General features: G+C 46.5%; 1 protein-coding gene across 1 annotated transcript in view; it reads left to right on the forward strand.

The window, feature by feature from the left end:
- ABHD18 (abhydrolase domain containing 18) overlaps positions 1 to 12,958 on the forward strand; it is a 74,944-nt gene that overhangs the window by 46,934 nt on the left and 15,052 nt on the right. The window contains exon 10 of the mRNA XM_073603788.1: positions 5,387 to 5,488. Within this exon, the coding sequence (XP_073459889.1) occupies positions 5,387 to 5,488 (102 nt within the window). The remainder of the gene's footprint in view (positions 1 to 5,386; positions 5,489 to 12,958) is intronic.

Raw genomic sequence — 12,958 nt, forward strand, 5'->3', positions numbered from 1 at the left:
GTAAGCTGTTTTAAAAATCCATTTTTCTTTATCGTACATCACGGGACACAGAGCACCATAATAATAACTATGTGGGATGTCCTAAAGCAATGCATCTGAGGGGGGAGGGGGGGTTGACGACACACATTATCCCTAAGCCCAACGGGCCTGAGACTATAAAGCTGTGGCCAAAACCAATCTCATTTTGAGATCTCACATCCACCTGGTAAAACCTGGTGAACGTCTGAACTGAAGACCAAACGGCTGCTTTGCAAACCTGAGCCATAGACACCAGCTGGCGTACTGCCCATGATGCACTAACCCCTCTAGTGGAGTGTGCTCTTAAATCCCGGGGTGGAACCCTGCGCTTTAATCCATACGCCTGGACAATAGTCTGGCGAATCCATCTGGATATAGATGAACTTGTTGCCGGCTGTCCTCTTTTAGGACCCTCAGGCAAGAAAAAAAAAAACAGTCAGTTTTCCGAAAGGGAGCTGACATTTCCAAGTAAACCTTTATTGCCCTCACCACATCCAGTAAGTGAAGCGACCTTTCCTCCCTAGTTTTAGGGTTAGGAAAAAAGGAAGGTAAAATGATATCCTGATTCAGATGAAATTCGGAAACTACCTTCGGTAGAAAATCTGGACGAGGACGCATGACCACCCTATCCTGATGAAGAACCATGAAAGGTTCCTTGCAAGAAAGGGCGGCCAATTCTGACACCCTTCTAGCTGATGTTATAGCCATTAGGAAAGCTAATTTCCTGGTCAATAGGACAAAAGGAATATGCCTAATAGGTTCAAGGGGCTGACTCTGTAAGGCTGACAGTACCAAATTTAGGTCCCAAGTACACAAAGGTAGTTTAAGCGGTGGCCTTAGGTGTGTTACCCCCTTGACAAAGGTTCGCACTAAGGAATGGGACGCAATTGGTCTTTGGAAAAAGAACAATAAGGCTGAAATCTGTCCCTAAAGCGAGCTGCAAGTCCACTCCTGTTTGGAGAAAGGCGAGAACTCTTCCAATTGTATACCTACGAGGGTTCCATTTCCTCTTCTCACACCAAGAAATGTATGACTTCCATACTTTATAATAGATAGCTCTAGAAACTGACTTTCTAGCGTTTATCAAAGTGGACAAGACTGAACCCATAACACCACGGTCTTTCAACAGTCTGGTCTCAATAGCCAGGTCATCAAATTCAGCAACCGTAAAGAAGGATGGAATATGGGCCCTTGAGACAACAGGTCTGGGCGGCAAGGAAGGACCAACGGGTCCCCTACTGGCAATTTCACAATCTTCGAGTACCATGGCCTCCTGGGCCACGCTGGGTCCACTAAGATCCCCGGCTTCACGTTCCTCCCGTATCCTGCGTAGTAAGTGCGGCAGAATCTGGATTGGAGGGAAGGCATATATCAGGGAATACTGATCCCAAGGAACCACTAACGCGTCTGTCCCGACAGCAAGCGGATCCTTGGTCCTGGATACAAACCTGCCTAGTTTGGCATTGAATCTGGATGCCAGCAGATCCACTTCTGGGGTCCCCCAGTATTGGCAAATCTGCAGAAAAACTTCAGGATGCAGGGACCATTCCCCTGGTAACAATTTCTGGTGACTTAGGAAATCCGCCTGCCAATTGTCCACCCACGGAATAAACACTGCCGACAGAAACGGCACATGTTCTTCTGTCCAGGTTAGTATATAATTTACTTCTCTTTGGGCTGCCCGACTCCTGGTACCTCCCTCGTGGTTGATATATGCCACTACTGTGGAGTTGTCGGACTGAACTCTGACAGGAAAACCCCGCAACCTGGATGTCCAGAATCGCAGGGCCAGACGAGCTGCCCGGATCTCCAAGAGATTGATGGGCAGAGTCCTTTCTGTCTGTGACCATACTCCTTGAACGGATGCTTCCTCTAGGACTGCTCCCCAACTGAGAAGACTGGCATCCTTGGTCACGACTTTCCAGGTCACTGGTGGGAAAGACTTCCCTTTTCTTAAGTTGCTGGTTTTTAACCACCAAGAGAGGCTCCATAGAACCTGTGGAGATAGCACCATTGGCTGATCCAAGGTTCGAGCAGACTTGTCCCAGGCCTTCAGGATACTGTTCTAAAACATTCTGGAGTGGAACTGTGCATATGGCACTGCGCTGAAAGCCGACACCATCTTGCCCAATAACCTCATGTACACCCTAACAGAAGGTGCTGGTTCTTTCTTCACATTCTGTACAAGTTCCATTATGGAGGCGACCTTTAAGGGCGGAAGAAACACTCTTTCTTGAGCGGTGTCCAAGACCAGACCCAGATATACCAAGGCTTGGGTCGGATAAATAGCTGACTTGTCCACAACCTAGGCGTTGTAAAACCCGTACTGTTCTTGAAACGTTTCGAACTAGCATAGGGCGAGAGCATTCCCTTAGAAGTAGATCGTCCAGATATCCTATTATGGAAACCCCCTGAGATCTTAGGGAAGCCAATACTGGGGCCAGAATCTTTGTGAAGACCCTGGGAGCCATGGCAAGACCGAAGGGCAGTGCCACAAACTGGAAATGACTGCCCTCTACAGCGAAGCGTAGGAACCTTTGGTGAGGACCGAAGATTGGCACATGAAGGTACGCGTCCTTGATATCTATGGACGCCAAATAGTCTCCCTTTCTCAGGGACCTTATTACTGAACGAACCGACTCCATACGGAAGGATCGGACGTCTACAAAAAAGTTCAGAGCCTTGAGGTCCAAAATGGGCCTTACTTCCCCATTTGGTTTTAGCCCTTTTGAATAGGTTTGAGTAAAACCCTTTGAATCTTTCCTCGTGCGGGACCCTCACAATTACTCCCTGCAACAGCAGATGGTGTAAAGCTAGGAATAGGCATCTTCTTTTCTCTGGATCCGCTGGAACCCTTGAGTATAGAATGCAGTTCGGGGGAAAATCCCGGAACTCTATTTTGTAACCGTATTTTACAGTGGAAATGACCCATCTGTCTCGAACCAGTTCCTCCCAGGCCTCCCCAAACAGCCGAAGCCTGCCCCCCACCTGTGAGAGCGGGGGCGCCCCTTCACAATGTAGACTTGGAGTTGGGCTTGGATGGCTTTGGGGTCCAGGGTTTTCTCTGACCCTGAGGTTTTTTAAACCCAGCCGGCTTTTGCCTTCAAGACCTGCTAAGGCAGATGCCAAATCATCCTTTGTAACATAAGCCGAGGCAGGTACATTGGTAGTGGCCACTATGCCTGACAAGTACAATGGCTCAGCCAGGTCAGAAGCCGCAGGTCCTTCAGTAGAGACTGAGGCTGCATCAGCATGGGGTTGGTCTCCTGCTTTTTGTGGAGGGACTGTTACCCCTGGGCTTGCCTTGTTCCCTGTTCCTTGTTTTTTGGAAGACATAACTCACCCACGAGAAAGAACCAAGGAGTACTCCCCACAAATTACAACCAGTCTTTAACCTGTCACCGTGGTGTCCAAGACCATCCGACTCATGTGCCCACCGTTCGCTCTGCCTCCTCCATGCGCACGCCAAGAGCTCCATGCTTAAAAGCCCTAGCATGGAAGCGAGCGCGCGGATCAGTGGCCAGCGACCGGCACGGCGCATGCGCCATCCTGACGCACGTGGCGCCGTGACTTGGCCGCAGCAGCGCACGCGCACACCAGCGGCGCATGCGCACTCGCACGCCAATTTAAAAAATGCGTACCAAATCAGCCTCTGTAACCCCGGACACCGGATCAAGGCTCCTCTGGCAGTTTTTTTGTTTTTTTTTTCAAAACAGAAAAGGGGGACATAAATATATGTATATATATATATATATATAAGAACCCCAAAGGGGAGTACGCACCATCCCATGCAACAGGGCCTGTCTGTTCCAGGCCCAATCTTCCCCCATCACGGTGGGTAGCGCCTCTAAGGACCTTCAGGGACTGGGTCCCCCATATATTGGGGTCCACACCCCTGGACCTGTAAAGAACCCTTTGTGGTTTCCTTGGGCAAAGTAGACCAGGAATACCACTTTAACAAGGGTCCAGCGCCAAAATAGGACACATTACAAGCAACACCTCGTTCTTGAGCCGAGGTTCGGGTACCATCCACTTTAGCTTAGTAAGCCATTCGAATGGATCCAATTATAATGTCCTCAATGGAACATTCTTTGAAGAAATGGAAGAGCTTCAATCTGTGACCATCACCTTCAAGACACTGGCGAAAAAACTGAGGTCCTTCCGGTGTGGGAGGGGTTATATGGGAGGAACCGTCTTACTATTGGTTGCCAGTGTCCAATCACCTAAAGGTAAGCGTAAAACCCACATAGTTATTATTATGGTGCACTGTATCCCGTGATGTACAATAAAGAAAAAACCTTTTAATTGTGTAAAAAATTCAGAGCTGTGGAATTTCCTGTGCCTACTTCCTCTGTTCTCGAGAGTAAAGCCTAGTACACACGGGCCCATTGTTGGGTGGCCTTGGCCGGTTCAATAGAAGCCAGACAACATTCGGCCCATGTGTACGGCAGCCAGGCTGGCTTCTGTCAGAGGGGCATGACTGAAAAAGGTCTGCCGATCGGCATCTGATCAGCACTCTCAGCCAATAGCTGAGAGCACTGACCAGTGGGTTCTGGCGGGGAGCCATCCCCCCTGTCAGAACACAATAGGTCAGTGGGGGGAGATTTCTGTATTAACATCGCAGTTTTTCTTTTTTTCATACAGCCCTGCTGGGTTGAACAAAAAAAAAAAAAAAAGACTAGTAGTGTGTACAAGGTTTTAGTCCAGGTACACATTTGTCTAATGCAGGAATGCATGCAGAATCACACATGTTACTGCAGAGGACATAAAAAACCATACATCCCTTTTGCAGGTACACAGCAGCGCCATTAGTTGTTCATGGTCCGCCAATGCACCTTGCTAAAGTGCATGAGAAATTGAATGACCAGAAGCATGGCCACAGTTCCATGTGTTTTGGTGTGGCACTTTTTTTTTTTTTTTTTTTTAAGGGTCATTAGATGCAGTAGGCAGCCCATTCAAATTAATGGGCTTCTCTACCACAACACACAGTAATGTGGGAAAAACATGCGGCATCGCATAAGTGTGAACCAAGCCTAATGAGCTCTCCCAGTCCTTTTTTAGGGACTACAGAATGATTTTTCTTCATGTTGAGTAGTTGGTTCTGAGTAGTTTGGAAAGGTAGAACTCAACAGGGCTGACAACTCTGAAACTGAAACACATCACACAAATTACAGTGTAAGCCCACAACAGGGATTAGAAGCAGACTGCATTTCTGATAGATCAGCGGGTATTTTTCTGTACTTGCAGAGTCTTTAAAAGAAATAATCATGAGACAGGGTGCATGCATTGTAGAGATGCATATATAATTTTTTTTGCCTTGACATACACTTTAATTGAATTGTTATAAAATTCTTACTTATCTTTTAAGGGTGTTCTAAGCAAAGCTGTAAACTGGAGAGAGCTGGAGAAACAGTACTTTACACAGACGGTATATGAGGATGAGATCTTGCACTTGCTTGAATATTGTGGGGTATGTAAAAAACCTAAACAGTTCCGCAGGTGCATCACAGTGAAAAGCGGTCTTGCCTAAAGGAAAGCTACAAATAGCAATGACATACATTATTTAGAATTAATTTAGGTTATGGCTACAGTTAATACTATTCCTGTATATATTGATGAAACTGCGTATATTCTGTTTGTAACTGAGGTGTACACTTAAGTGTCAAGAAGTCAGTATTTATTCAGTGTAGAGGGAAGATATGGGCTCTACCATTACCTGCATTTTTTTTCCTCCCCTTCTTTGTACATCATGCCTGTCCTTGCCCTGGATCTAGAAGATCGCAACTCATAGCGAACTCGCAAGATTTTCCCAAAATGGAACCTATGCTGGTTGCATCTTGCCCAGGAGTCACGTGGAAGATGTTTTTAATACCCCAAGAGTTCATTTAAAAAAAATATGTGGCCACATTATCTTTTTTTTAAATCTTTTATTACTTCTACTGAAGAAAATCAATAAAGAACAATAAAAGGAACATAGCGCATACTGTGATTATACCGGTGCAGAGTTAAGAATAAAAAATAAAACAATAAGCCAGGAGGCCTGTTCACATGACCACCTCCCCTCTAATAACGGAACTCACTCTTCTGCACTAAAGTAGTTGTAAAAGTATATAGATATATTTCTTTCTCGTACATCACGGGACACAGAGCCTCAGTAATTACTTATGGTTATATAGGGTATCACTAGGTGATTGGACACTGGCACACCCTAGACAGGAAGTTCAACCCCCTATATAATCCCTCCCCTTACTGGGAGTACCTCAGTTTTTCCACCAGTGTCTTGGTTGTTGGTCCTGAGTAAAGATGTGCTGTGCTGAGCTCCGCTGGAATATCCTCACTGGGGCAAGCCATGCAACCGGATCCGTTCAAGGTGTCTTTTCTAGGCCGATTTGGATGGTACCTGGGCCTCGTATCCGAAGAAACAAGATTTTACCTGTAATGCTTCTCTTTTTAGAGAGCTGGACCCCGGGATCCAGTATTTGTTTTCTTCAGCCATATTCCTGGCGGGGTGCTTTACAGGCCCAGAACTGCGGATCCCCCTTTTTCAAGGGGGCCCCAGTCTCTGAAGGTTTTTTTTCTCTAAATGGAGCCCACCGTGAGAGGTGAAGATTGGGTTTGTTATACAGAACCTTTCAGCTGGATAAGGTAAGGGAGACTCATCGAGAATGTTTAAATTCTAGTAGGTTTCTCCTTTAAGTAAATGTATGCTAAGCCTATAGTCGCTACCGGGGCTGTCAAGAGCACATACCTTTCATGCCTGTTCCGTCTGTCTCAGTGTCCACGCTGTATGTTTCTCCAGTCATGCTCCAGGTAGGATGTGGGTAGGGGGGGTTCTTTCCTTCAGGGATTCTCCCCCCATGGCTTAGGGGGCCGGGGTGAGCCTTAGCAGGGAGCGGTAGTATCGCACCACCCGCCGCCACCACCTATACCGCCACCACCGATACCGCCATTTCGGCAGCTTCCCATCCACTTGCCCTTCTCTCGTTTTTGAAAAAGCGGGGGGGGGGGGCGCGGAAAGGGTGGTCGGAGGAGGGGGGCGGAGTGTTAACACGACATCAGGAGTGGTTAGACGCCCACATCGCTGGCTACACAAGCTATAAAGTGCACTCTTTCAGGTGCACACAGCTTATGGAGGGACACAGAGCTGACGGGCGCATGTGAGTGTGGGTGTGACACAGGCATTCCCAGGCAGCATTTACTTAAGCACCAAACTGGGTATTGGTAGCAGTGGCAGTTGCTGAACTACATTGCTCAGCAGTCAGTGCATTTTTGTGGTACCTCTACCTTTGTTGCTTAGCACTATGGGCAGAAGAGGTACAAATATCCCAAAAAATAGGGGCTCAAAGGGATCCCCCTCAGGATCTGAGGACCCCCCTCTGCAGCACCTTCCCCTCCTGAAGGACTTGGGGAAGCTGGCCAGGGTGAGCCGTCGGGGTCAGGGGCTGCAACTGCTTATGGCACTTCAGCCCCTGTATAAATTACGCAGGAGGATTTTTCCTCAACCATAAATGGTTTAGCGGAAAGATTAGTGGCCTTAATCGCATCTTCACTCAGTGGAAGAAAATGCACTAGGTCCCCCTCTGTCACCCAGGACCCTCAGAGGAAATCTGGGAAAAAAGGAGAGGAATCCCTCTCAGAAGACCGGGATGAGACTAATGATTCCTCTTCTGAGGAATCAAGTGGAGAGAGGCCCTCTTCAGCTTCTCAGGATGAGAAGGTGTTGGTGCAAATTCTTGCTAGATTGGTCGGCTCCACATTCAAGTTACCCGTATCTGAGTCAGTTAAAGAACCCTCCTCTTGTTTGGGTTCACTGAAGCCTCCTCAAACTACACATGCCTTTCCTGTTCATGTTTTACTGGAAAAGCTTATTTATTCTGAGCGGGATCACCCAGATAAACATTTTTTCCCTCCTAAAAAGTTTTCAACACTTTATCCTATGAAGGAAAAATTTACTAAGATGTGGGGTATACCAGCAATTGACGCCGCCATATCCTCTGTAAATAAAAGTCTGACTTGTCCTGTTGACAACACTCAGATGCTTAGGGATCCAACTGATAAAAGATTAGAATTCCTGTTAAAAAACGTTTTCTCCTTGGCAGGTTCAGTGGCTCAACCTACAGTGGCAGCAATTGGAGTTTGTCAATACTTGAGAGACCATGTTAAACCAGTGCTCAAAGTTTTACCTGAACAGCAGGCTCGGGGGTTGGCCAACCTACCAGCGGCTTTGTGTTTTGCTGTTGACGCAATCAGAGATTCTATCCCCCAGACCTCTCGCCTTACGCTTGGGTTGGTACATATGCGTAGAATCTTATGGTTGAAAAATTGGTCAGCCGAATCACCATGTAAGAGGCTCCTGGCAGGGTTTCCCTTTTGTGGTGCAAGACTGTTCGGGGAGGATTTGGACAATTATATCCAAAGGTTCTCTAGTGGGAAAAGCCCCCTTTTGCCAGTAAAGAAAAGGGATAAATGTCCTTCCTTTAAACGGGCTCTTTCTCCAGTGCCAGGGGCATCAGCCTCCAGGCAGGCTCAAAAGTTAAATCTCAGAGTTAACCCCAGGGACAGAAGAAGTCCTGGGGGAGGAAGTCTACAAGACAGAACGCTAAAACCTCCTTATGAAGGGGCGTCCCCGCTCGCTCGAGTCTGGGGAAGACTGCTAAAGTTCTCAAGGGTCTGACAGGAGGATTTTCAGGACAGATGGGTAGTCTCTACAATAACGCTAGGTTACAAACTAGAGTTCCGGGAATTCCCCTCTCCTCGTTTCCTCAGATCAAATGTCCCCAAAGACCCCGAGAAAAAGAAGTCTCTCTTTCTAGCATTGGAGCGACTTTTGTCGCAAAAAGTTATCGTGTTAGTCCCCACGCAACAGCAGGGATTGGGGTTTTATTTAAACCTTTTGACGGAACCAAAGCCAAATGGAGGTATCAGACCCATTCTAGATCTCAAAGAGCTAAACCGATTCCTAAAAGTACAGTCCTTTCGCATGGATTCAATCCGATTGGTTATCTCCATCCTACAAAGAGGAGAGCTTCTGGCGTCAATAGACATCAAGGATGCATACCTGCATGTACCTATTTTTCCTGATCATCAAAGATATCTGCGTTTCGAAGTAGAAAAACACCACTTTCAGTTTGTAGCCCTGCCTTTCAGGCTAGCCACTGCACCTCGGGTGTTTACAAAGATCTTGGCTCCTCCTCTAGCCAGATTAAGATCCCAGGGTATAACGCTAATAGCATACCTAGACGGCCTGCTCTTGATAGATCAGTCGGTAGCCCGCTTGGACCAAAACTTGGTCACAACAATCAACCACCTGGAATACCTAGGTTGGGTCCTCAACTTAGAGAAGTCTTCTTTAAATCCAGTAAGAAGACTAGAGTATTTGGGTCTGGTCATAGATACAGCCCAGAAGAGGGTATATTTACCCCAGGCAAAAAGCAGTGCCATAAAGAGACTGATTCAGGTAGTCAGGGCAAAGAAGGGTCTTCTATTCGCCTTTGTATGAGGCTGCTAGGCAAGATGGTGGCTTCATTCGAAGCAGTTCCCTATGCTCAGTTTCATTCGAGACTGCTGCAAAACAGTATCCTGTCCGCCTGGAACAAAAAAGCCCAGGCGTTAGATTTTCCAATGCGCCTGTCTCCTACAGTTGGTAGTTGATTCCCAAGAATCTGCAAAAAGGAGAATCCTTTTTACCAGTTACCTGGACAGTGGTAACAACAGATGCCAGTCTTTCAGGTTGGGGAGCAGTTCTGGAACAGTCGACTGTCCAGGGGAGGTGGTCCAAGACCGAGAGGACCTTACCCATCAACATTTTGGAGATCTGTGCGGCATATCTAGCCCTAAAAGCCTGGACGCGCAGGTTACAGGGTTGCCCTGTCAGGATCCAGTCCGACAGTGCCATAGCAGTGGCTTATATCAATCATCAAGGAGGAACCAGGAGTCGTGCAGCTCAGGAGGAAGTGAAAAAGATCTTAATCTGGGCAGAAAAGCATGTGCCGTGCATATCGGCATTCTTCATTCCGGGGGTAGAGAACTGGCAGGCAGACTACTTGAGTCGCCGGCAGTTAGTTCCAGGGGAATGGTCTCTTCACCCCGACATCTTCTTGGCCATATGCCAAAGATGGGGAGTTCCGGATGTAGATCTCTTGGCGTCCAGGTTCAACAACAAGATCGACAACTTTGTGTCAAGAACAAGGGATCCACTTGCATGCGGGACAGATGCGTTGGTGACTCCGTGGCACCGATTTATGCATTTCCTCCTATTCTGCTGCTGCCACGACTTCTTTGCAGGATCAAGCAGGAAAAGAAGTCGGTGCTTCTGGTGGCCCCAGCATGGCCCAGAAGAGCTTGGTATGCAGAAATAGTGAAAATGGCAGTAGGTTCCCCTTGGACCCAACCGTCACGTCCAGACCTGCTATCCCAGGGACCAGTGTTCCATCCTGCCTTACAAACGCTAAATTTGACGGTTTGGCTATTGAAACCCACGTTCTAAAGAGTCGTGGGCTTTCAGGTCCTTTTGATTTCTACCTTGATTAATGCAAGGAAGCCAGCTTCCAGAATGATTTATCATAGAGTCTGGAAACCATATGTCTCCTGGTGTGAATCCAGGGGTTGGCATCCCAGAAAATATGTCATAGGCAGAATCCTTGACTTTCTGCAAATGGGGTTAGAGATGAAGCTGGCCTTGAGTACCATCAAGGGCCAGGTCTCGGCCTTATCAGTTCTGTTTCAACGTCCACTTGCTTTGCATTCTTTGGTCGGAAACTTTATACAGGAGGTAACGCGCCTTAATCCTCCGGTTAAGGCGCCTCTAAACCCCTGGGACTTGAATTTAGTTATGTCAGCTTTACAGAAGCAGCCTTTTGAACCGATACATCAAATTCCCTTAGTTCTGTTGACAAGGAAATTAATTTTTCTGATGGCCATTTCTCCTGCCAGAAGAGTATCAGAATTAGTGGCCCTCTCTTGTAAAGAGCCATATCTAATAATGCACAAGGATAGAGTGGTGTTATGCCCTCATCCTAGCTTTCTACTGAAGGTGGTTTCAGGTTTTCATCTAAACCAAGATATTGTTCTGCCTTCCTTTTTTCCAGATCCCTGTTCTAAGGAAGAAAAGTCACTACATTCTTTGGATGTAGTGAGAGCAGTCAAAGCCTATCTGGAAGTGACTGCTAAGGTTTGCAAAACGGATGTTTTGTTTGTATTGCCAGAAGGTCCTAACAGAGGACAGGCAGCGTCGAAATCTACCATTGCTAAATGGATTCGACAAGTAATTGTTCAAGCTTATGGTTTGAAGCAGAAAGTTCCGCCTTTTCAGATCAAGGCGCACTCCACTAGGGCTATTAGTGCTTCGTTGGCAGTGCATCACCAGGCCTCCATGGCTCAAATCTGCAAGGCCGCAACCTAGTCTTCAGTCCATACATTTACCAAATTTTATCAGGTGGATGTGAGAAGGCATGAGGATGTCGCCTTTGGGTGTAGTGTGCTGCAGGCAGCGGTACAAGGTCCTCAGGTCTGATTACACCCTACTTTGTGTGGTTCCCTCCCCTCAGATACCATCAGTAATTACTGAGGCTCTGTGTCCCGTGATGTACGAGAAAAAAAAAAGGATTTTTATAACAGCTTACCTGTAAAATGCTTTTCTTTTGAGGTACATCACGGGACACAGAGGTCCCTCCCCTCTTCTAATACACTTATATTGCTTTGCTACAAAACTGAGGTACTCCCAGTAAGGGGAGGGATTATATAGGGGGTTGAACTTCCTATCTAGGGTGTGTCCAATCACCTAGTGATACCCTATATAACCATCAGTAATTACTGAGGCTCTGTGTCCCGTGATATATCTCAAAATAAAAGGACTTTACAGGTAAGCGGTTATAAAAATCCTATATTTTTTATTAAAATGATAAACATTTTATACTTTCCTGCTCTCTGTAATGGTATTATACAGAGAGGACCGAACCTCCTCTTCTGGGGTACCTGATGATGCCTACTGCACTCCTCTTCTTTGAGGGACCCCATAGCAAGCCGCTTGCTATGAAGGCACTCACGCGGGCTTGGTCCTGAGCTGAACTCTGTGCTTCTTTTCTTGAAACATAATTAAAACACTATGGTACACAAAATTTTATTAGAACCCAAATTTACCCCTACTTTTTTTTTTAATCAAAATATAAGATAAGTTTATTGAGTATAAAAGTCAATACAGGATATTTCATACAAGATGCAAGGTGCAACAGGCACCAATGTAAAATAACAGGATACATATGATTGTCTGACATATCGTACTAGAAACTGTGATATTTCTAACTATAGTTATTTGCAATAGGATCATGGATTCATATAATCCTTGTTAGCTTAGGTAATGGGGATAATTGCTAATTACCGCTGGTAATAGGGTTTGAGAAACAGTTGGCATTAATCAGTACAAGTTGCGGATTCGTCCACCCATCTGTCCCAGATCTTAGTAAATTTGTCAGGACATCCTCGGTGAGAGTAGAGAACTTTTTTATAGGGAAGGGTGAGATTCACGGCCCTCTTCCACTGCTGAATAGTTGGGAAGGCAGGTCTGAGCCACAATTGGGCTATCTGCATTCTGGCAGTGAATAGGGTTTCTTGTAGGAATATCGTCAGGTACTTCTCCTCCTCAGGTATGGGAAGGAGGCCAAGTAAGCACTGGCGTGGGCATAGTGTTAAGGGGGAGCCCATGCGATCATGGAGGAATTTAATAACCTGTGACCAGTATTGCTGGACGGGTGGACAAGCCCACATGAGATGATAAAAGGTGCTATTAGTATCGCCACACCTGGGGCAAGCTGGGTCAGTGTCTGGTTTATACCTGGACAAACGGGAAGGAGTAATGTAAGACCTATGGGGGATGTAAAAATGGGTAAGTCGGTCAGATAATTTAGGTGATGCTTTTTTAGAGACTTCTAGTATTACCCCCCAC

Source organism: Aquarana catesbeiana, linkage group LG01, assembly GCF_042186555.1.
Source record: "Aquarana catesbeiana isolate 2022-GZ linkage group LG01, ASM4218655v1, whole genome shotgun sequence".
Classification (NCBI taxonomy): Eukaryota; Metazoa; Chordata; class Amphibia; order Anura; family Ranidae; genus Aquarana; species Aquarana catesbeiana.